The 23,764-nt window shown below is 51.0% G+C and overlaps 7 protein-coding genes across 7 annotated transcripts; 1 reads left to right on the top strand and 6 right to left on the bottom strand.

The window, feature by feature from the left end:
- Window positions 1-5,388: 5,388 nt before the first annotated feature.
- On the bottom strand, window positions 5,389-6,540 carry P152DRAFT_394289 (uncharacterized protein; the record flags this gene model as incomplete). The annotated part of the gene is made up of 1 exon (XM_033676249.1): window positions 5,389-6,540. A coding segment is annotated over one exon (1,152 nt), but the record flags the coding sequence as incomplete, so codon positions are not given.
- A 1,244-nt stretch (window positions 6,541-7,784) lies between these two features.
- Window positions 7,785-10,275, bottom strand: P152DRAFT_457299 (uncharacterized protein). Its single transcript, XM_033679201.1, has 2 exons — window positions 9,652-10,275; window positions 7,785-9,440 (listed from the first exon to the last, which is right to left on the bottom strand). The coding sequence occupies exons 1-2, from the start codon at window positions 9,878-9,880 to the stop codon at window positions 8,071-8,073; spliced, it is 1,599 nt and encodes a 532-aa protein (XP_033535553.1). The 5' UTR covers window positions 9,881-10,275; the 3' UTR covers window positions 7,785-8,070.
- A 1,909-nt stretch (window positions 10,276-12,184) lies between these two features.
- Window positions 12,185-13,635, top strand: P152DRAFT_465690 (uncharacterized protein; the record flags this gene model as incomplete). The annotated part of the gene is made up of 3 exons (XM_033680643.1): window positions 12,185-12,211; window positions 12,855-13,286; window positions 13,387-13,635. The coding sequence occupies 3 exons, from the start codon at window positions 12,185-12,187 to the stop codon at window positions 13,633-13,635; spliced, it is 708 nt and encodes a 235-aa protein (XP_033535552.1).
- Window positions 13,636-14,598: 963 nt separating this feature from the next.
- On the bottom strand, window positions 14,599-15,721 carry P152DRAFT_297809 (uncharacterized protein). The gene is made up of 2 exons (XM_033675056.1): window positions 15,431-15,721; window positions 14,599-15,374 (listed from the first exon to the last, which is right to left on the bottom strand). The coding sequence occupies exons 1-2, from the start codon at window positions 15,623-15,625 to the stop codon at window positions 14,793-14,795; spliced, it is 777 nt and encodes a 258-aa protein (XP_033535551.1). The 5' UTR covers window positions 15,626-15,721; the 3' UTR covers window positions 14,599-14,792.
- Window positions 15,535-16,405, bottom strand: P152DRAFT_297906 (uncharacterized protein). The gene has a single exon (XM_033675057.1). It carries the CDS (start codon window positions 16,289-16,291, stop codon window positions 15,818-15,820), a length of 474 nt encoding a protein of 157 aa, XP_033535550.1. The 5' UTR covers window positions 16,292-16,405; the 3' UTR covers window positions 15,535-15,817.
- A 2,961-nt stretch (window positions 16,406-19,366) lies between these two features.
- P152DRAFT_457293 (glycolate oxidase) lies at window positions 19,367-21,732 on the bottom strand. Its single transcript, XM_033679200.1, has 3 exons — window positions 21,353-21,732; window positions 20,004-21,284; window positions 19,367-19,824 (listed from the first exon to the last, which is right to left on the bottom strand). Exons 1-3 carry the CDS (start codon window positions 21,639-21,641, stop codon window positions 19,577-19,579), a joined length of 1,818 nt encoding a protein of 605 aa, XP_033535549.1. The 5' UTR covers window positions 21,642-21,732; the 3' UTR covers window positions 19,367-19,576.
- An 882-nt stretch (window positions 21,733-22,614) lies between these two features.
- On the bottom strand, window positions 22,615-23,741 carry P152DRAFT_297762 (uncharacterized protein). The gene is made up of 2 exons (XM_033675055.1): window positions 23,470-23,741; window positions 22,615-23,382 (listed from the first exon to the last, which is right to left on the bottom strand). The coding sequence occupies exon 2, from the start codon at window positions 23,331-23,333 to the stop codon at window positions 22,740-22,742; it is 594 nt and encodes a 197-aa protein (XP_033535548.1). The 5' UTR covers window positions 23,334-23,382; window positions 23,470-23,741; the 3' UTR covers window positions 22,615-22,739.
- Window positions 23,742-23,764: the final 23 nt, after the last annotated feature.

The raw sequence follows: 23,764 nt of genomic DNA, 5'->3' as shown, positions 1-23,764 counted from the left end.
GCCGTTCCGACATCTAGGTATTCCTCAGCAAAAACGTGTGTCACCTTGTACCTTAATTACAAGAATGTTTGGTTTCCTCCACAACAAAGAACCACAATTATCACTCCATCCTTCCCCATCCCCACTTTCTCTCTCACGTGGACCCGGTCTACAAGGAGTGTCAAGGCCTTAGAATTCTTGTCCTCCTTGGAGAACAAGAACCATCCCGGTCAAGGTCCCAGACTCTGCTCCAGCATCATCCTTGGCGAGTTGGCATACAGCGGCGATTGTCACTGTCGCGGTGAATGTATGTCTAGTTAGAGACTGCCGTTTGCACGGAATATTCGGCATAATGTCGTTGTGAATCGCCAGTCCAGGCATGAACTTGTCCATTACCATACAATCACGTCATTGGATCAATGTGAAAGAGCTTTCCCTGGTAAGGCGTTGGCTCGTAGCTGTAAGAACGCCTTTAGAGCTTCTAGATGGCGTAGCAAGAGCAAGTGGAGGGGAAAGGTCGTTGATGGACGACAAGGCTTGGCAAGAAGGTTCGGCAGACATATGGGGAGTTCCACCGGAAGGGACGGAAACGCAAACAGGCAAGCTCGACCTATGGGCGAGCTTGATGGCTACCTGTAGCACAGAGGTCTTGCGTGATAGCCTGATAAGATTCCTATTTCCTCCTACATGCAGTTTTTGATTTTTCAGATTAAGAACCATCAGACGCTATGACGCAACAACTTCGCCCGCATTCGCTCCGAGGGCCAAGGGCTGAGGCTCTTGGGAATCCTCTTGGCCATGTAATACCGAGCACAATCAACCGTCAAGGCCGATTCGTCGGAGATAGGGGGTTGGAAGAATATATGATGGGGGCCTTTCATATACCTGGAGTAAGAGCGTGCATTAAGGCCGCGAAGAGACTCCAGTCTGCAGGTACTCCATATCAGCGGATATCAACAGTGCATGAAATATTTACTCCATCTCTTGTCTAGTCAGTCCATCTCTGCTGATGTGGGGATAAGAAACGAAGGTGGAGGAGGCCGCAGTGACTAGTAGGTGACTAGGTGTTAGTATAGGAGCGGAACCGGGGTCGAAGCAGCACGTGAGCCTGGCCGCAGCTTGGCGCCGCAGTGTGGCCAACGGTAAGCCCACTGCCCACAGTAAAACGGTACGGTAATATTTTACTGCGGCTGGTGAGATTTTCCCCCCCGTTTTTGAGATTTTCCCCCTCAGAAGTACCAAAATCACCACATTTCAACTTCAACGCCAAACAGCTCAACACCAGCTTCGAAGTAATATAATTTTTAAATGCTAAGAAAAATACTAAAGCCTGGGTAACTGAGCCTACTATTTTAGATCTCTAAATACCCCCTGCGTTGTGGTTTAATTTTGTGCTGAAGTTGGTGAGTTGTATGAAAAAACTGCCATAACTTTAATCCTAAATCACGTAACACCACAACTTATTAGGATTAAATTTCGGAGTCTAGGAGCAAGAGGGAGTCCTAAAGAACTCTATCTAAGTTTTGAATTTAAAAATAATGTTGAAAGTGTGGCTATATTGCCTTGTAAATTTCCAAAGCGGCGGTTTTGGTACTTCTGAAGGGGGGGAAATCTCAAAACGGGGGGGAAAATCTCACCAGCCTTTTACTGCGGTAATTTTACCGTTACCGCGGTAATTCACAGTAAAAGCTTGGCATTCCGCACAACTTAGAATACAACTCGAAGACAGACATTTAAACATGAATAATGGCCTCAGAATTCGAGCAATCTATTCTAGATCAGAGTATTGATACTCTTGAGACGGAATCTCTAGGTTCTACTCTCCCAATCCGCCGAAAGAAATCCTCTCCAATTCATGAGCATACTCGTACAAAAGAGCCTTATGAGCCTGAGCGTGATCAAAATGGCAATATTATCTACTATTGTAGATATTGCCCAAGCAAATCATCTTCAACAAGTGGTCTTCGGTCCCACTTAAAGAGCAAACATGACATTGATTCTGCTTCATCCGTACAAGCTCGTACAAAGAATACGCAGGATTCAATTTCCACGCTATACTCGAGGCTCATGTCAGAGAATGCGGCTGAGAACCTAAATCAGGAGGTCCTCAAGCGAACAATCAACGAAAAGATGATCAATCAAACACTTTTGGACCTTATTATCGTACGAAAGCTTCCGTTCAGGATTGGAGAATGGCCTGAATTTCGGACCTTCTGCGCGGCATTGAATCCAGAGTCAATACCTTTCATTCCGAGTTCTCACACTACTATTTCAAAGAAGATCCAAGATTCTCTCCCCGAAGCAAAGGATATCGTACGAAAAGCTCTCCAATCTGCCAAAACAAGCATCCATCTTGCTGTAGATATCTGGACCTCTCCGAACAGATATCTTTTACTTGCAGTCTGCGGAACATTTGTTGATATAAACGACCAGTTTTGGAATATCCTTCTTGCTCTTCGTCCGACCTATGGCCATAGTGGAGAAACTCAATGGAATACACTTCAACCTATTCTTGAAGAATACGGTATCCTAGAGAAAATTGGCACTGTTATCGGCGACAATTCTGGGACGAATGATACGCTATGTCGGTCGATCTCTCAATTCCTCGCGGAAGAGAAACGAATTGATTGGCATCCTACACAGCAAAGAATTCGCTGCCAAGGACATATCCTTAATCTTGTTGTTCAGGCTTTTTTCTTTCAAAGCGATGAGGAAGCTGTTCTGGAATCGTACGATCAACAAGATTCTGAGGATACAGAGCTGAGTGAAAGAGGTGAAAAGGATAGAGGCAACTTTATCCGCAATAAACTTGGTGTTTTGGGCAAGCTTCATAATATTGTTTCGCACATTCGTTCGTCCGCAATTCGAACACAGGAGTTTAAGAAGGCTGCTCAGAGGTTGATTCCAATGGACAATCGTACGAGATGGAATAGTTGGTATACTATGTTGAAGGTTTCTCTAGAAGAGAAGATCAAGATCAGTGTTCAGCAATACATTGAAAAGCATCTTAAAGAGGGAACAATTGATAAAATTGATGTTCTTTCTATGGATGACTGGATTCAGCTTCGTATGATCGCCAGTTTTCTTGAACCCTTTGAGAATGCTACCCTTGAGATGCAAGGAAATGAGCCAACGCTTGGTCGGGTGCTGGAAAGTATGGATCTTTTACATGATCATTTTGATGAATATCTCGTAAGTCGTACGTCCTTTCGTTTAATCTATACTAAAGCTTTTATAGATAAATAAGAACTTTAAGCTCCACCATATCCGAGTTCAGCGTTCATATGCCAAATTCTTGACTTACGTGGAGAGACTTCGCCTATCTCCGTATTACGCGGCAGCAAGAATTCTTCATCCAGAACGGCGTACGACCTGGCAAAAGGATGAATCAGGAGAGTGGCTCTCAACAGAGGACGAACAAATGAATTGGAAGGTTAAACAGCTCTGGGAGAGGTTTCGGAAAAACCTACCACCTTCCTCCCTCCCATCGCACGAACAGACATCGAACGAGAATATATCTTCAGCCGAGCCAGTTGAGGAGCTCTCGAGTCTTCAAAAGCTTCGCCAAAAGCGCCGTGAAAGAGGTCGTCCACAAAGCCAGGATGAGTACGATTCCTATTGTGCTGAATCACCCTCGTATAACATTCAGCCACTTACACCACTTCAATGGTGGGCCCAGGAAGTGCAGCAACTACGATTTCCACAACTTTCACGGTTTGCCTTTGAGATCCTGTCAATTCCTGCGATGAGTGACAAGCCAGAGAGAGTGTTTTCAGGCGGCCGTCGTACGATTAGTTGGGATCGTGCTAGCATCAGTATGGAAGCAGTAGAGGCGGTCGAATGCTTGAAGGATTGGAAGGTTCAAGGCATCTTATTTAAGGAGTTTTAATATTAAAGAAGAGTATGTTGTACAGTGCCATTCTAATCCGTAGAAGCATGAACGATGCCAAGTTTACCGTCAAGCTCGGACGGTAAAATTCGCGGTAATATATTTACCGCAGTAAAATTTACCGTTGGCCGCACTGTTGGCGCGTGGCGAGCGGAATGCGCGGTCCACAGCCAAGGGAGGAGTGGATCTTGGCGTTGCCACCTAAGGCAAACGTCGGACTTGGATCGGTGCGACTTGCGAGATCCTGATGCTGACTGATCCTGGGCGGTTACAAGATCCGGCAATACCGTTGCCTCTACCTTGTGGATGATGCTGAAATACTGCGTCAGATCGATAATCGATTGATAATACAATGAGGAAGAGACTCCGATGGTTGAAGATTTGGAGAGGACTAGCTGGGAGGTGGGGAGCCTCACCACTCGGGTCAACTGGCAACAACAACGACCGGTATTCAGTCAGGTCTTGGAATTACCTGGGGTATCAAGCTAGTTATAGACTCGGACCTGATCATTAACGTCAGGAAGAGCAAGTTCGAAAATCAGCCATCAAATGTCCGCTCGCTTGGCTTATCGTGATTCGTGCCCCATCTCCACTGCCACCTCCCCAGCCTCCATCTCTCTCCTCGGCCTCTGCTCCTCCAACTCCGTCCGATCCCCCTCCGCATTCATCTCCACCGGTCCTTGGCCCTCCACCTCTGCCGGCCAGGCGATACCGCTCATCTCCGCCGGTCCTTGCTGGTCCCGCGGTAGTACCTGTGGCTCGATTTCTTGTCGATTGTCTTTGACCTTCTTCCTCCGCAACATACCCCCGACGATCGGCAGTTTGGACTTCGATTTTCCCTCCTTTCTGTCCGAATATCCCTGCGGGGGAATGGGAACGATGCCGACCCCCACATTCGGATGGATCGCGGCCGCTGTCCCTGACGCGAGCCCGTCCCCTGCACCATGTATTGCTGCGGTGGCTTTTGCTCCGTCCACGGCGCCTTGTGCGGCGGAAGTGGCATTGATGCCATCCACTGTGCCCTGAATTGCAGACGCCCCCTTCGCACCACTGCTGAGCGGATCGCTTCCCGTAGCGGCGTTCGCCCCATCAATTGCGCCATGCGCTATTTCAGCGCCTTTCGCAGCCTCGAGACCTTGGGTAGCTTGGGCAGAATGCAGTCCGTCAAGAGCTCCTTGAGCAGCATCGGCGGCCTTGGCGGCGTCGAGACCCTGAGAAGCATTGAGCCCATCGGCGGCGCCTTGAGCAGCATGGGTCACGGAAGACGGGTCAGCCGTGAGCGGTGCCTGGGGGGCGGAACTGGCTTGGGCGGAGAGCGGATCGGTCCCCTCGGGGTACTGAGGCTGTGTGAAAGACTGCTCCGCTCCAGGAGCATGGCCCATTAGCGCCTGATTCGCCGGTAAATTTGGATCACCGTTGAAAGGACTAGGCTGCTCCACTGAGTAGGAGGTGACATCCGGGCCCTTTTCGCTCGCGTCCATAGATCCATGGGCAGGTTTCTCGGCTCCAGTCGGGTGAACTCCCTGGTAGCCTTTCCACAAGAAGTACGTTCCCGTCGCGAGCAGTCCGACCGCGAGGGGCACACCAATGCCGATCCCAGCCTTCCCACCAACAGACAACCCGCCGTCTTCATCGTCGTTAAACGTGCAATTCCCCATAACGGCGGACGAATTCACGCCAACAAGGTACATAGCATCTTGGGGAGCGTTGGATGCTTTAACGATGATGCGGAAGTCCCCATTGCTCTGCGCTGTAGTATCCAGAAACCTTGTGCTCGTGCCACGCACGGTTGATTCGTCTTCGACTTGTCCATCCGGAGCTAACAATCGGGCTTCAATCGTACCGGCATCGACCGAGCTGATGGCGAATCGTAGAATCTCGCCTTTCTTGGCTGAGTACGTTTTGAAGTCTTCCCCATCTCCCGAGACCCGCCCAGCGACGGCGAGCCCGTTCATCAGCATGTCTTTGGGAAGCGTGGAAGGGTCATTCTTGGTTAGACCGTTGGCGGTGACGAGGTTGATGAATCGTTGTTGTGCGGCAGGGTCGGTAATGGTTGCGTATTGACCGCCGGAATTAAAGATGGCTCCAAGGACCTTGGAATTTTGGGAGCCGTAGCCATTGCGGACTAGGAATCCGAACGAGACACGGATACCCTGAGCCGTAGCATTGTTGACCGCATAAACCAGATTTTTCGTGTCTGTATCGGATCCGTCTGTCAACACAATGATACCAGAACGGTCGGCGGTCGGATCGTGACCCGACGAATTCAGCTGTGATATTGCCACTCTCACACCTGCAGCTATGTCCGTTCCACCGGTGGAGTCAATGCTACTGAATGTGGCATCGGCACCGTCAGGGTCACCAAGAGGATAGAGCAACGTCGCGACATCGTCAAAGTCGACGACTGTCACCAAATCCTCCTTCGTCCCCGAAGAAACATCATTGCTCGGGATCAAGTAGGTGTTTAGCTGTCGACCTGCAGCGATACGGAGATCGTAGCGATCGTTCGAACTCATGCTACCGGAGCTGTCCACGACAATCCCGATTTTGCGGCCGCCATTGTTTGCAGGCGCCGTGATACCGCCGCATTCTTTCTCGGCTCTTTTAAACAAGATACTCGCATGTGCGCCAACTGACGCAAGCAAAACAGTAAACGATGCGCCGAACTTCATGATGGCCGTGAGCTCTCGCGCTGATAGCTACGGCGATCAATTTAAGGGACAGAAAAAATGTCACCGAAACGCCTGTGACTGGAAAATTTGGGCCGGACAGACAGTTAAAGTATTCAAATAACCATTGGTCAAACAACAGAATCCCTCAGGGCTCAGGCACGCCTAGAGGCTGGAGCACATCGCGTGAGCCTTGACTGGTCAGCCTTGACCATTGGGCGTTTCCATTGGCAAAATCCCCAGTCTCGACAAATTGCATCGGCGGGAAGTGGGCAAGTGCGTCTAATCATGGACGTAACCATCACTTCTGATGCCGTGGCGCATATCTTGCATGCTAAACATAAACACTTGAACAGGCCTGGAAATGAAGACTTCCAGGGGTCCTCAAAGCTAATATTTGATCGACTTTACTGACCAATTGCCAATGCGCGTGTTATACAGAGTGTGATTTGGTAAGAGATAGGAAAGCATCATGTAGTGACTTCAATGTCCAAACCTTGTGGACGCGATACCTACTAGTAATACAAACCGGCCATACGACGCGATCAAGGGCTCAGCACCTCAACTACTTGGGCTGGAGACCTAATTAGAACAAGGCAGAAGCTTCTTATACAGAAAATGTCGTTAAAGATAGATAATTAATGATTAGTATGCTGACAAGCAGAAATCAGCCTGACCAGAAGCACCATCTCCTAGAAGATTGTCCTGTTGCCGCATCATCGGGAGGTGTTGAAAGCCGATCTGGCCAGTCTAATATTGGAACAGGCAGGCGAATTTGTAGTCGACGGTGAGCGAATCCTCGACATCCAAATTCAAGGTTGGGATTGAAGGGAATTGCGGAATACGAGGTGTAACACGAGAATCCCATTGGTAAAAGGAGGTGGTTCAAACCCCTGCGCTATTATTTTCTCAAGTCGTAGAAGTGGGGCGGGACGGCGGGCTATTATTGCTTGATTAGGTAACTTAGGCAATTCATATTACCTATATCTCACGTGATCATTCCGCTTGATCCCCTTCTTTCGTTCCTTGGAAGTTGCTCTTGTGTGGACGACTCAAGATTCGGCAATTCAAATACAGAAATTATGATGAAGGTGAGGTACCCTAGAGGCCCTTTGTGGCCTTTCCCCCACAGGATGGATAGGTTAATAGGTTGCGCTGTGTCGGACTTGGACGAACGTCAATGAACGCTGGCGCATTACCAACCGCATGTATGCCTCCACGACCACTGAATGTTGAAAAGAGTCGAGGGGTCATCTGGCCGATGGATATAAGTCTGTCATTAATTACTGAATTATAGTGATATACATTCCCTAAATCCTCCAAACATTTGTCCATTGGATGGTTTCATATCCGACCAACAGCTTGGGTATCATTTGTTTTCGATCCAGGGTTTCCTTACTCAAACGCCAACAGTCAGGCTTCACAAGTCCGCAGAGAACCGAAATCATACTCGAGAACCACACGGAGGGAACCGATCCCAAATCCAAAGTGTTGAAGCAGCATCCCATCATCCCTCGAAGCATCTTCATCCATTCACCCAACCGCCCTCACTAAGCCCCTAGCCGCCCCTCCCCCTCCCCGCACCCCAATATCCGCATCATACCCCGGCAACCCATCCCTTCTCTGCTCCGGCAGCTCGGTCTCCGGCTGCCCGATCCGCCTCGGCGCGAAATACTCATCCGCCGCCGCAAACGCGCCCTCCCAGCGCTCCTGCTCTTCCACCTCGCTCCGCCTCCGCTCCTCGATGGTGTCCTTGCTCCCTTCGTCCGAGACCTGCACCGGCAGCCGCAGATGCAGTTTCGGGTTCATCATGCTGACGCCGTGAAGCGTCAGGTCGAGGGACAGCGTGTATATGCGGGAGATGAGGCAACTGTGGAAGGTGGGCGGGAAGCTGCGGGAGGTTGGCAGGGTGAGCGGGATGAGGAACACGGCGGTGTAGAAGGGGCAGCCTGGTTTGGGTGGCTTTTCGGATGAGGGAGCTGGGACGGGGATGGAGCCAGAGGAAGTTCGTCGAGTATTGGTCGAGTCGTGCGAACCGCTTCGACTGCAGTCCGAAGGGGAAGGGTCGTGCCGTTCCCATTGGGCGCCACCCATGCAGTGATTGAAGATGTTGAAGCCGCGGTCGAAGTGTCCCTGCGACATGTCATATGGCATTATCGACTTGCTCGAGAAGTCGTTCCTCGGGGTCGCTGCGAAAAAGGTGTGCGCTCTCAGCAATGCTGACAAGCTTCCCAATCTTGGCGGCTGCTCGTTCGGCGAGGCCGGGTCGAATCGAAGTATGGCCCGCGCCTTGGTCGTAACAGGTCTACCTGCGTCCTCAATTGGGGAAGCGGGCAGTCGGAAGCTCTGCGGCTGTTCGGCCTCGATGATCAATCGACCGAGCCTGCCCTTACTGAACTTACGCAGTCCCTTCTCGCAACGAAGGATGTAGTCGGGGTCGTTATCAGCGTCGACCGGTGGTGCTTCGTCCACGGCCGGCTTGATGCGGACCTTCTTTGATTTTTGCGCCAGCATATTCTCCGAGCCATCCGAATCGCGGTTGCGCGAGAGACGGACCCTCAGCACATACTGGATCCTCGCCATATCCGGCGCAGAATCGTCAAGGAGCCTCCCACCGAAGCCTGATGTCTCCGGGTCGCCAAGGCTGGGGGGAACTTGCAGGTGCGCGAGTTTGACATGGTCGTTCGCAACCTTATGCGTGCACGAGGAAAGGGGTAACTTCTGCGGCACAACGAACATGAAAGGAATCGTCACTGTGGCGCCTGCGGCTATGATGCGCGGCTGTGGTACTTGAGTGCTGTAGTCGATTGGTTGCCGGAGAAATAGGAATCTTCTGTATTTCTCCACTCGCGTGGCACCAGTGGTGATAGGGCTCATATTGTCGACAAAGGTAAATGCGACCCCTGTGGTGCAGTGTTAGCGGGGTATTGTGACGCGATTGAACGACGTATTGATATGCCAAACACGCCGACATGCAGAATGCCCAGGAAGCGACAGAAGTAGGCAGCCAATATCATGCTCCTGCCCAGCAGAGGCGCAGGGCAGCAGATGACATCCCCGGGTGCGCCGGATAAAGAGAGGGGAAACTGGGAATTTGCGAAGTTAGGTACGTACCTTCAAAGGTGATGTTGATCTCGTCGAAACGAGTGTCATTTTTGGCCGTGATACGTACTTCGCCCTCGATCTTATCAAGGGTGGAGAACGACCTGACATAAGTTCCATGAACGGATCGGGAGGTGTCTTTCAGGTAGATCTCGATGATCGGTTTCGATAGCAAAGTCATATTGCGGACTTTGAGGTCAAGCGCCTCGCGGGACATGACTGAATATGAAGAGGAAGACATTGTTGGACTTTTACAAATGACTGGATAAATATGTCATAAAACGGACAGAGCCAAGCAGCTCCTCACGAGTGATCCGCAAGCAGCTGGGTGAGGACCGTTCTGGGCAGCCCACCCAACTCTAGGCAATGGAGGGGGAGGAACCGACGTTGGGATTGCGATGCAATCGATAAAGGTGATGATATGGTGCCCTAAGAATGTTGACTAGAATTCCCGAGATCTGCGGGGTAGCAACCAGACTGCTGTGTGATAGATGTATGATGTATCTGATACTCTGGGCACAAATGTGGATAGCAAGTAGACGCGGAGATAGAAATGCTGGAGTAACGATAGAGAACAATGGACAATCTCATAATAAATGCTTCAATTCAAAAACAAAAGGACGGGGTCCGAAGAGTCTTATATTCTAATTGGCAGCAGACCCTTCTGCATCTTCTCCTTACCCTGAGAGGAAATATATCGCATTGAGTCACAATGAGACCAACAACCATGCCGCCAGTGGACACCGATGATCGGCCCTGTTCCCACTCGCGCGTCTGAATGCATTCAGTTAGAGCGTGCCAGTGGGGACCATTAACCATGACAATTGACAAGGCTGGCAAAGCTTGCCATTTAGTCGTGGTGTTCGACCGTCGATCGCCATTGGGGAGATTGTCAACTTGTCAAGCAACCGACATGCGCCCTACCACGCGCATCCAGTCGGCAGTCACAGTAAGGCAGGGTGGAGTTTTCGATTACGAAGCAGGATGGTCATTCAGGCCTTGCTTCAATACGTCCTATGGATGGGGAATGTCTATTGCTTTCCGATTAATTGACGCAATTGTCGAAGCACGTAATTGGTGTTTGAAAGTGATCTATGCTTCCAGAGACCATGTCCGAACAAGGAGTTCCTCATGATTGACGCCGTTTTCCATGCGGCATTGATTGCTGTTGGGCATCGCATCCATTGGCGCTCCCAGTGAAGATTTATACGACGATTCCCCTGTTAAATGGTCATAAATCAGCTTAGCCAGGGACCAGAGCTACCTATTTCAGGACACCGGCTTTCAAATTTCAAGTTTGTAACTTGGGACCTCCTGCCATCAATGTTTGTAAGCCAGTGTAGCCAAATAGGTCTGAACCTGATATCAACGAAATCATGCCCCAGACGGCTGAGCTTCTATCGGATTAATAATGCAAGCAGGTGCCGCAAACCGATGCAGGACTGCGTCAAAAGACCTGATCGTCCAAGTCCCCAACTCCTAATTCCTTACATCATGACCTGGGAGATGGGCACTACGCACCAGTATCCGTCTTCCCCTTCGTCCCCTCCACATGCCCAAACCCCATTAGCGCCGCCAACAATACCGAATTTACTTATGCGTCATATTATTCAACCGCATCCGTCAACTCCAACCGCAAAACTTTTCTCGCCAGTGGAGCCCATCGGATAAAGTCCGACGACTTCGGCTACTGGCGTACCGAAGGAACCCGTCTTTCCGGGGCTTGGAATCCTAGATTTCATGACTCAGGAGCCAACTGGACCGCTTTTCCCGATCGGTGTGAGTGAAGTAACCTAGATCGTGAACCGGGACATAAACATGGGAATTGAAGTGGGCGCGATGTGGTTCGGACGATGTGTATTACTGTATCGGGAACCGATCCCGGGCTGCTACAGACTATTACATGGTTAGATTGGTGGCGAGCCAAGCACACCGAAAATGTCGGGTGATGACTCCCCGGGCTAGGTATGCGGTGCTTTGCTGACTTTACGTGCGAGAGAAACGCGAATTGTTGATTGGGATTCAATTGGGTTTGAGTTGAATGAGAGGGATTCAATTGGAAGTGTGATGGTCGGTTGAGTTTGAGGTTCCTCAATTGCCCACCTAATTATCCCTTTGATAGCTATGTGGAATGCCCGTTTCGACACCACGTCGATGACCATCTGTAAGAACGCCTTCCCCGCCTCTACGCCTCCCTCGGCGCTTTCGCTAGCTCCTATGTCGTATAATGGTTCCCATGCAAATTACACGACAGCTGGTTTTCTTTCTTATATTTGCCTTAGAATTAAAGCCAGAAGAAAATCCTCTGCTCCAGTCCATAGCCTGTTCCTAACCTCTGTGGTCACTGTGTCTCCACAATTCCGCATTGTAGGAACACCAATCTGGGCTATGTTTACATCTCCCAATTCTACTAAACTCAGTCCCATCTTGGCAATATATCTCGTACACCATGTATGGCAATACTGCTGTCAGCGAACATGACCCCTCTTGGCCCAACCTCCAATCAAAGCGACAATTGTGAGTTTCAGGGCAATCTCGGAACGACATGCCCTGTCTTATACTCGCATTTTTGGTACGACGATCCTCCCTTGCTCCTCTGCCATAATGTTCTCCATAACCAAACACTGTTTCTCAGATCGCCCAAGACCTGGTTCGCGGACAACCTCTTCCGAATCGAATTCCGCTCGCCTAGCTCACAATTAGGGTTTCCAGACCAAAATCCTTGTTAATTTGACGTAAAATCACCAGACACAAGATATCTTCTCCACATCGTAGAGCCATATGGAAGACGTCAAGGACGTCGAAGATGGTCGCCAAGAACTTTAACTAAAATGAATGCAATCCTAAAGTCACAAGTATAGGCTCAGAGAGACTCTTGCATGCTTGTTGTCATTCCGGAATCAAATATGATATATAAGAGGACCTTCCCAGCGAGGATTGCGCCTCCTCCGTTCTTCTAGTCACAGTCTCGATAGACCAATTGAACTATCAGAGCCCACGCTTCTGTGATTTCACTTCTTCCATTCATTCCAAAATGCAGTCTGTGACCCTCCTTCTCAGTCTTTTGGCTGCGGCGACCGAAGCCGCCCCTCAGCTTGGGGGACTTGGTGGACTGGGCGGGAGTAGCGGATGACCGAGCACTGGCGGCAGTGGTCCCTATCCAGCGGTGAGTATCCTTCGAGCCCAGGGCATAGTAAAACAACTAAACTATCCAGGGCTACTCAACTGACCCAGGCCTAACTGGCCACACCATCTATCTTCCCAAGGAGATTCCCGCAGATCTGAAGCTCCCTGTACTCGTTTGGGGGAATGGAGCTTGCCTGTCCGACGGTACTTCCTTCGATCAGGCACTGACAGAGTGGGCCTCTCACGGTTTCATCGTCATTGCCAATGGCGAGCCAGGTGGCTCGGGCCAGACCACTTCGAAATTGCTGTTCCAATCGATCGACTTTATCACTCAGAACGCCGGCAAGGGCAAACATGCTAATGTGGACGCAAGCCGCATTGCTGCTGCAGGACAGAGCTGCGGTGGTCTGGAGGCGTACGAGACCGCGACCGATGCTCGTGTCAAGGCCATAGGGATCTTCAACTCCGGAGAGTTCAGCGACTCGGCATCTCGGGAAACAATCGCGACACTGAAACAGCCCGTCTTCTACTTCCTTGGTGGTTGATCGGATATCGCGTACGAGAACGTAAGCATTGTTGCCCGGTCTCCGCAGCTCGCAGTCCATGCTAATCCATCGTTAGGGCGAGCGTGATTACAAAAATCTACCCAGTAACATTCCGTCATGGAAGGGCAACCTCGATGTTGGCCACATGGCAAACTGGAGAGAGACTGACGGTGGTAAATTCGCTGTCTCAGGCACCAACTGGTTGAAGTGGCTGTTGCGAGGTGATGCACAAGCAGCAGAATGGTTCACTGGTAACGGTGCTCAACAAGCAGGGTGGCAAGTGGAGAAGAAGGGCTTGGAAGGTATCCAGGTCATTCCCATTTGAACTGAAACCGTAAGGGCCATAGGCCGGACCTTGGCTTTTGAACGATTCATGTACATAAGTTAGCCTTTAGCAAAGAAAAGTATCGCCAGAAGGAATCTCAAACCACCAATCCATTGCTTCAAAATTTTCACTCCTTCTATATGCTGGCGAATAATAGATCCCATAAACCAATCCCGGGGGCTGAGGTCCTCGTGGGTATTAGGATGGTAATTATCAGAGTTATCACTCGGAAGGGCGTAAGACATACCGCTATCTGTCTGCGTCCGATGCTGGAAATAAATTGGGGGTTTAAATGACCTCGCTGCCAAATTCCCGTTCCGGTCCCTTGTTAGGAGCCCAAGATCGACCGCGGATCATGTTGTAATGACTCGGTGGATAAGACGTTATTTCGTTACCCTTCGGAGTTTGGATAGCATTCCTTCTCAAGAAAGACGAACATGATTTATTAGCAGAATAAACGCAGGATACCATCCTATGCTTCTAGGGGATTTTCAGGTTCCACGGGACACATTTCCAATCATCACGTGCACCGAAGATATGAATCTTGAAATGATAGGCCTCCAATTGTCATTTGCTGCTCTATCTGCCTAAACATTTAGAGCACCAGCCCATCCATCCCCCCTCCCCGAGACTGGTCGTGCCAGACTGGCTCGCGTCCCAAGATGCCTTGATAAAATTGCATCGCCGTATGCCTGGCTGCTCATGCCGTCGAACAGCAAGTCGACGATGCCCAATTGCCACGTCAAGCCTGCGCTGCTTGACCTTCCCATCTATGATCGTGCAATCATATCTTTCTTCACCTCAACCACCACCGACGTTCCATGTTCCTCCCACCAGGGGAAGTGAGGAACGCCCTGGATGTGCGAACGGCCCATCATCGATGTCGGCGCCTCCTTTCGAGGAAAGGGGGTGCCGAGTGACGATGAGTCGAAGTCCAGGTAATCGCAAGGTAGGACGATTCGTCAGGAAACTATCGTCGAAACATATGGAATCAAACATATTTGTGCTCTTCGCAAGGAGTGAGGGTTGGTCCACAACACGAATAATGAGCGTCAGCCTGCGCCACTGCGGCGCGAGGCGATGTGGTAGACGCCGCGCGGGCGAAGACTCCAGGAAGGAAATAGGGAGACAGAACACTGCAACTGGGATGCGCTCGTTTAGTCGTACACGACCATCCCGTTGCGCCGAGTCGTTCCCCGCCGATACTCGTCCTCGCTGTCACTCGAGCAGCTACTCCCACCTTCGCTCCCGCACCGGGTTCCACCGCAGTCCAACTTGACCCGGTCGCCGCCGCGCGTGATACCGTATCGCTCGCACGTACAGCAGCTGCTGGTGCTACTCAGCGAGCTAGGGCTGCTGGAGGCGCTGCTGCGGCTGCTGGTCAGAGACGGCACATCGCTGTCCTCGTCGGAGCTTTCGTCATCGGAGGAATCCAGCGTCGCGTGGCTGAATTGCTGCGACAGGTGCTCAAGCGTGTTGTAGTCGGCTTGGACGATGTGGCGGGTCTGGTTGGGTTTGACGGGGTGCGGCGAGCGGATCTTGCTGGGCGAGACGGCCCGGCCTTTGGGGATGTCGATGGACATAGGCCGGGAATGGCGCTTGGAATGGCGGGAGCTGGAGGATGGCTTGGCGTATGTCGATGCGGGGACATCGAGGATATTGAGTTGACGGCCAGTTGTAGGCTCGATGGTGGAGTCCTTGGCAGGATCATGGGAGACATGGTAGCCATCGACGATATACTGAGGCGTCAGAGTTAGAGATTGATGAGTCAATTCCGTCGACAAGAAGCACATACGTAGTACCAGTATCGATGGCCAGGCGCAAGAGTCGCTCCCTGGAACCTGAATGCTCCCTTCCAGCCACCTTTCTTCCTGGAATCTTTCGAAAGCGGAAGCTGGCCTTGGTAGTTGTCCCAAGAGCCAAGCAAATGAACGGTCTTCACGTTCGTGGACGTGCGAAGAGTGAAATCCATCTGGATCGACGAAGACATCGTGGTATAGATATTATTAAACCTTGGATTCCGGTGGTGATCGTATTATATCGAGTGGAATTAGTCAAAATAATTGCTGAGGGTCGCAGATCAACCGCAAGACAGGCTCGATTCGTTGAAGAGATTGAAACGATTCGATTGAGCAAGAAGAGTGAATTAATTAGCGCCGTATTGTCGACCAGCGACGAAGAATTAAAGATTGTATAGTTGCTTTGGGTGAGAGGGTGTGAATATTAGGCGGAGATTCAAATTATAATGGTAGAAGTATGGACAAATGCAATGGGGCAACTGAACTGAAGAGCACCAGGCTCTGACGATGAACAAGGACAATTGAAGAAGAAAGGACAAAAACGGAAACCAAAAAACACTCTGGGAGTTGAGGATGCTTGCTGAAGGGAAAAGAAGGGAAACGATCCAAAGGTGGTGGATCGGGGGATACTTAAATGCAGTCGCAGTGTAACGATTCAACGAAGCAGGATTACGACAACATGGTCTCCATCGTAGTCCAGAGTCCCATGCACACCTCCACGGTGGTGCATTGTGCGATGCTTCTGTGCATCCATGGCGGAGAGTAATGTTGAAGGGATGTTGAGGAGTTGGGCGGTTAGAGAGGATGATTCGTGGGTGGAAATGGAGCGAGATGGGAGAGTTGTGGGCGACATGCATGTGGAGCCAGGATCACCGGGAAACACCCGCCCAATGAGGGATCCCCTAACCCCCGGCCCACAGCTGATCGCTGGGGTGGCCCTGGTGTATTGGCAATGTGATGGCAGGTCCCGCACTTGCGTATCACACTGCATGGCTTCTGATTGTCGTAAATCGCAATATGGCCGTCCTTCCATTTCGGCCTTCTTCTCCTCCATCAGACCCCTCTTGTTTGCCCCGCTTCTATGCTTATACGTCCAAGCCTATCAACAAGGAAAATTTGCCCGCAGTCTTCGCCGGAGTAGGGCACGGAGCTTGTGTTTCCCGGGCAGCAATGGCTAACACCCCTGCTGGTTGCTCAGGCTCCTCCCGGCCGCCCTTCCAGGTCCCCCGATCGTAGACCTGCTCGATGTTGACGATGACGACTTCAGTGACCCAATCGGTGCTTTTCACCATGAAGATGGTTGACTAAGATGGTGTCCTGCACAAAGGTCATCTGCTTGCTTCTATCACCATATTCGGCGGTTACGTGCAGTGTGCGATAGACCTGTCAACGAGCTGGTCCGACACCAGCAAGACGATTTGACAGATCACTGCTTCAGGACTCCGGTCAGGATGTCTTGTAGATAACTGATCTTGGTGGATAATAGATAGGTCTCAGACAGATTCGGTGCACCGAGTATTCAGTCGCTCATTGAAGTCCGTAGGCTTTAACATAGCCTTTAGGATAAGTATCCACTCTTTCAAAAGGACAACATGATACTGAGCGACGCTGTCTGTGTAACATCCGGTCTGGAAACAGTAAACTGAGGCATCATAACCTCACCGACGTCAGCCGAACATACACATGGCACCTTCTGGAACATGGCAAAGGAGCAAAGACCACCACGCCTTCCTTAACGGCTTTGCACATTCAACATTATTCCAGCTGGATTTGATATCGGACCTGCGGGGCTGGTGGGGACCAACTCGGATCCGCCCTGGGATTGGTCCTCTTAGCGCCGGCCTATGAGGCCACCAGATGTTCAACCCGCCGGGCCGGAAAAATCATCCAGCATTGATAGACAGGGGATGAAGAACATGACATATGAATTGAATACTGACTCGAAATAAAAGCGACTCAATTGCTAGTTTAGACTTTCATATAACTTGCGCAATCGGTTCCGCATCCAAGCCGAACACTCCATGGATTGTTGATATGAGCGCGTACTCCTGGATTGTCTTTGGCTGGCTATAGGCTTCGGACGCGATACTTGACTTCATAATATAGAATGGCTTTGGACACATCTCGACCAAGTAAGACAGAGAGAAGATCCATCCCAGGACTGGTTTAGTCGAAAAACCCGTGATCGGGGTGGGACTGAACGGCGCAGATCGAGGAGGACAAAGGACGATTCCAGGTTTGAAGTACGGAGTACGCAGTTTGTAGACTGAGTTAAAGGAAACCCGGGAATCAAACAGGTAATGAACACAGATATCATGATATTATATTGCGAGAGCACTATGTTAATCATGTGCTGGTACCTATGAGGAACCAGATTGAAGAGTTTAATGATGATGACCTTTGCAAGAGTGTTTGCCGCTTCAATTCTGTGATGGACAATAGAGCAAATCGTATAGTGAGTCTCGTCATCTGTCAGCTGGAATTATTTTGATCTGTTCAGATTGAAAGTGAGGTTACGATTTCATTTGGCTCTTCCTTTGTTGACTGAAAAGTTCTGCTGGGAAGTTGAGTTGATGATGATAATGATAATGATGATGCATGGGGTTGCCTTGAAGAGGAATTCCGGTTTGATTGGCCGGATCCTAAGCGCCCGATGGTCGATCACATCTTGTGGACCCCCCGACGGTCCGACCCCAAAGACGACCCCCTCGGCTCAACGCGACTCGTATTTCCATTCTGACCCTCGTCTTTTCTGTCAAGATAATAGCTGATTATTGATGAAGCCTGAGGTCTGAAAACGAGCTCTGCAAGGAATAAACAATGCCATCAATGCAGTCGATGCTCGCTCGCATCACAATAGCCTGAGATTGATTGGCGCTCAAGACGCCTACTCAAAACTCGTTCGCATGAACTCCCAACATCAATGTCAAGGCGCAGCCGTTTCAGAATCGCCCAACCACAGCCACAGTCCTTCATGTTCATTGAGGCTTTCGCGCTTTGACACTTCGGACTCAAAGGAGCCTCTGGACGGGGGATTGCGACCCCCATGCCCGCCATTCTACCTCGCGCATACGCCAAACCTGCCACCACACTCGTCCGACCAACCTCCAATATTTCATCAACCCGGCGCGAGGCCGCGACGCTTGGTTTGACGGTGAGCGGACCGTTCTTATGCGAGGCGGACCAGCTTACTGTATCGTCGGAGCGAAAGTGCTTCATGATTCAGCTCCTCAGGCACGCGAGAGAAAGATTGGCCTGTAATGCGGTCGGGAATGATTGAGTTTGCATGTTGGATGAGGTGCGAAACGGCGTGAGGGGCGGAAGGGGGCCCTTGGGAGGCCAAGCCGCAGCCTTACGCCTCGATGTAGCCGCCGTGACGAGAGATGTGACTCGCTCTTCACGCATGCGGGTACTATTTCCCTTGACAGGTAGAGGGAGTCTCAGTCATGTAGTTCTGTCTTCCTGTAGGCCTTGGAGCTGGACGCCGGGTTGGGTGATGTGACGTTCGATGCATGGGAGCGGCTATATTTGGGAGAATCCGATGATGGAGAATAAATCAATGGGCTGATTGGATGCTAGGGTGACGGATGTTCATGTTCATGTTTCGATCACATCGGACGTTTAGTGTGGGGTGCGGGTTGACTCGAGCTAGAGGTACAAGGTCGAGTGTCAGATCTCGAATCCTGATACATGTCCAGTATAATAAAGATGAGCATGTCCGCTGAAATGTAAGGTAGAGATTGGTTCTTTAGGTTGATGATTGAGCCATCATCGTCAGTCTCAATCTTTATAATCACTTCTTGTTCGCTGTCAACTGGTGTGCCGCTACGGAGAATCTCCTACCGCAATACGGCATATCTACCATATCTACGGACTACCGTGATCATTTATACAAAATGGAGGCGTCCATGGCTACCACTCCTCAAGCCCTATCCTTCTACCAATCCTCCACCTCCCCCTTCTTCAACGGCTGCGATCGCACGATCTTATCGCAGTTCAGCAAGCAGAGCGGATCGAACGAACGTTTCAACTGCAAAAAACCACGTCGTCAGCACATGTCTCTCCCCCGGATTCGAACCACAGCATCATTCTCCTCGACCCTGCAGGTGCCCGCTTCTCCGCGTCCGCGGATCCCACCCTCGCTACGGACGGCGGTCGAGCAACCTGCAAGTTCGGCGCGCGCACCACCGATGACAAACTCGAAATCCACGTACCTTCCGCATCAAATCGACCGTCGTCTCCCCGAGCTCGTGGTTGAGGTAGTCTCGCTTGACGAGACCCACGCCGTGCTCGCCTGTGGCAGTCCCTTCGAGCTCGATAGCCCGCTTGACCATTCGGTGGACGAGGCCGGAGACGGCCTGTTGTTCTTTGGCATTATATATGAGGATAGCTGGAGCGCGTCAGTATGTACACCGATTGAGGCGAGGCAGTGGCGGTGAGAGGGTAATGGGCTACGGGGTTAATGTATTCTCCCATATACTTCATGAGCACATGACGGCGTTCGAGGTAGCGATACCGTTCGGTCTAACTTCTGGTGTCTAACGCCTTCTAAATGAATGTGTAACTTACCGTGGAAATTCCCATCTCCCACATGTCCAACGATTGTCCCAAGGATCTCACTCGCCTTCATGTCGTCCTTGGTCTCTTCGATGATCGTCGCTAGTTTGCTGATCGGGACCGCAACGTCCGTCGTCCACACTCGATCGTCCAGGCTTCGCTTCTTTGCTACCACACTCCACAAAGCCTCCTTTCTTGCACTCCAAAGCTCATTCGCCTCATCGTCATTCTTGGCGAACTCGAATGACTTGCTGCCGGTCGATTTCGCCAATTTCTGTACGATAGCGATATGCTCTTTGACCGAGGATGACGTTCCCGCAAACTTGAAGAACAGCGTCGGCGCCTCTTTCCACTGCCTCGACGTCATTCCGGCGTCGTTTATACACTTCATCTGCTCGTCGTCGAGGATCTCGATCGCAGCAATGGGAACGCCCGCACCGACCACGCTGAACACGCAGTCGGCAGCTTGTCGCACGCTTCCGAAACTGCAGACAGCGACGCTGGTGTTCTGTGGCTTGACGGTCAACTTCAACGTTGCTTCGGTAACCAGACCCAGCGTTCCTTCGCTTCCAATAAAAAGCTTGGTCAGATCGTAGCCGGCCGAGCTCTTCCGTGGGCGTTGCCTCGTCTTCACGATGGTGCCGTCGGCCAGGACGACGGTCAAGCTTAAGACCCATTCCCTCATAGTTCCATATCTATATGCGTTGGTGCCCGAACACCCCGTCCCGACCATCCCGCCTATCATGGCGCCTGGACCGGGATCGGGTGGGAACATTAATCCGTCGTCTCCGATAACGTCATTCAGCGCTTCCCAGCCCACGGCCGGTTGCACCACCACGTCCAAATCCTCCTTATTCAACGCTAGGATTTTGTCCATACGGATGAAGTCCACCGTGACGCCGCCCCGCGTCGCGGCGAAGTGTCCTTCCAACGACGTGCCGCCGGAGTATGCGGTGACCGGAATACGACGCGCATGGCAGACCTTCATGATCGCGGAGACTTCTTCGGTGGACGCTGGACGCACGATCATGAACGGATTGTCGGCATTGGGGTCCTCGGGTTTGTGCGAAGACCAGTACGAGCCGGCATGGGCTATGATGTCGTCATGGTCGGTGGAGATGTGTTCGGGGCCGACGATGCTGCGTATCTCAGCCCAGGCCGCTTGGAGGGAGGTGGCATCAGTATTCAAATCAGGAGGGCGCGTTTCGGAGAGCGGTAAGGTCGAGGAGTCGGAGTTCGGAGGATTGGAGGTGCTGCCATAGTTATACCCAAAACCGAGGCCGGCGAGGGTGACTATCACAGGAATTAGCAAATATTCTGGAGCAAGGGGTGGCATTTGAGGGTTTTCGGTCGGTACGTACATAACGTAATTAGGAGCCCGTACTGCCATGGGGAGGTTGCGGCTTTCTCAGACGCTTGCTGCACGCGCATCTCCGCATGACGCTGTTGTTGCGCCTTTTCTCTCTTGACGCGGAGAGCGGTGCTCTCGTACAATTGACCCTTGAAATCCGGTTTCTCGTCGGAGCCATCGGAGTAGTATCGGCGTGGACATCGAGACGTCAACCGTATAGGCTGTCTATGAGACAAGACGGAGCTTGGTCGACTGAACCGGCTGCTGAGCAGCAGGTTTTGGCATGGTTTCGACGCCATTAGAAGCGTTTGGAGCGGAATAAAAAACTGCAATACTCTCTATTCACATGTTTAAAGAGATTCACCAATTCATGATATATAATTGAGCAGGTGGTGGGAATGCCGACTCGCACGAAATATTTCGTTGAATGCTGCGCGTGGTGAAGAGGTTAAACGTAGTTGATGGTGTTCGTGTTCGGCCTTATGGAAGTCGAGCGGATAGAGGCGATTCCCCCCTGTGGGTCGCCACTGGTCACACTGACGTCCATCAACATTTGTTAATTTCCCGATTGATTCTTCTATTCGCATCCTACGATTCTCATCAAATGGGAAATATCAAATACCTGCTGAATCATGTATACAGAATTCACACATTGACTGCGCAAAGGTCACGAAGTTTAGGGACGTCCGCGAGGCAGCATGCTCAATCAATTCTTGGCTCGCTGATGGTTTGGATAAGAAGATATTGACGACTTCGATTCATGCTAATGCCCATACCCAATTTGCAGCTTTATCGCTCCAGAGCAATGGACAGGTCGTATTCTCCGGCCACGATGCTAATTCTCGAAGCTGAGTCCCGACGATTAGAAGTCTCCGGCATATATCCCCGAAGCTGCAAGTGCCAACGCATTCACGACGGTCAGAGTGATGTAAAAGGGCGAGTGCCTGGGAAACAGGGATTTGAGAATGTTTCCAAAGTACCAAAAGTAAGACTTTGGCTGATCGCCGGGTCGAATTTGATGCTGCTGGGACTTGTCGTACGTCCTAGTGCCGTTGTTCTTAACTTGCCCTTGGTACTCAGCCAAAGCGGTCATTGGGACGAACAAACAGAATATGAAAAGTACGTAGAACACAAGTGCAGCAAGTAAGAGGTAGCCAATGATGACCAATATGCCTTTTCGGTCCATCCGAGATAGGTGATCTGGTCTGTTGCGGAGGCCAATATCAGAGTAACGAACAGATGATTCATGAAGGACATCATGTGGAAGGCGGAGTAGGGGCCAATTTGATATTGGAGCCGTGATACGATGCTCATGTCACGAGCCAAACAGACCAGGACTTCCAGTTTCGTCAGAACCGACGATGGTGTAGGCGCAGGATACTGTCTGTGATGCCTGCCTAAAATTCATGCGTCCAGTCCAGGAACCTCCAGGGTACGGCTCCTGAGAACGGCTTCAAGTTGGCCTTCAACGCCAGCCACGTAAAACCCGCAAAAAGCCCGCTGCTCGCGAGCTCAAACACTTTCTGATCCGCAATCGTCAACGAGTCGGGGGCGAACGCGAGCCGACGCGAATACAGATAGACGCTACTCGAGCATTGCGTCAAGAAGCCGATTGCCAGCAGCGGCTCTCCGAATCGTTTCCAGAACCGTTGACCATCGTCGGCATGTCGGTCGTCATGGGAATCATCGTCCACGATCCCAAATAGGCAATGCACCACTTCCCAGACATCGGTTCGCTGATGTCGGGGTAGAAAAGCATTGTAGAGCGCGATGGCAACGATGGCAGCAAGGCCCGCGATATGCTGAAAGAGAAATGCCCGGGCGCAAGGACGTAGTAGACCAGTTTCCATCCGACCACGGCCTCTTGACGGAGAATGGGCGAACGCGGCAATGGTGGTGAGATGGACGACAAAATACTTGACTATGATCTCTACGATGGAGCGCCTATCATCGACGAGACAGGGTGGTGGAGTGGAAGGGATGGTATCCATTCGATTTGGGGATTGGAAGTTTACCTTTTGGAGGCAGCTTTACACTATTCTAACAGATACCAGTACCGTGTTATTGTCATTGCAAGAAACTTTTAGGAGATGAAGATGAAGACGAAGAAGACGATAGAAGACTCACCGACTGCAGCACTGCCCCAGATGTCAGCCGCTTCTAGCCTCCCCAGTTGGATAGGTAATTCTCTTGTTTCAACGCGCTGCAAACTGATGCTATGCGATCAATTGTCTTCGGGTAAGATTTAATGTAATACCTAGTGCTCGGCGGGACGAGGACTGGCGTAGGTGAACCCGACGGAATATTTGATGCATTTGTTGAGAAAAGCATGCATGATTTTGAGGTTTGACATTAGGAGGAACATACCGTACCTGTAGTGTCTTTAGAAACGGATCCTTGGACTCACCCTCCAACGACTAAA

This window comes from Eremomyces bilateralis (assembly GCF_010015585.1).
Source record: "Eremomyces bilateralis CBS 781.70 unplaced genomic scaffold P152scaffold_6, whole genome shotgun sequence".
In the NCBI taxonomy this organism is placed as follows: domain Eukaryota; kingdom Fungi; phylum Ascomycota; class Dothideomycetes; order Eremomycetales; family Eremomycetaceae; genus Eremomyces; species Eremomyces bilateralis.
The sequence above is the reverse complement of the archived record's forward strand: the minus strand, read 5'-3'. Positions and strand labels throughout refer to the sequence as shown.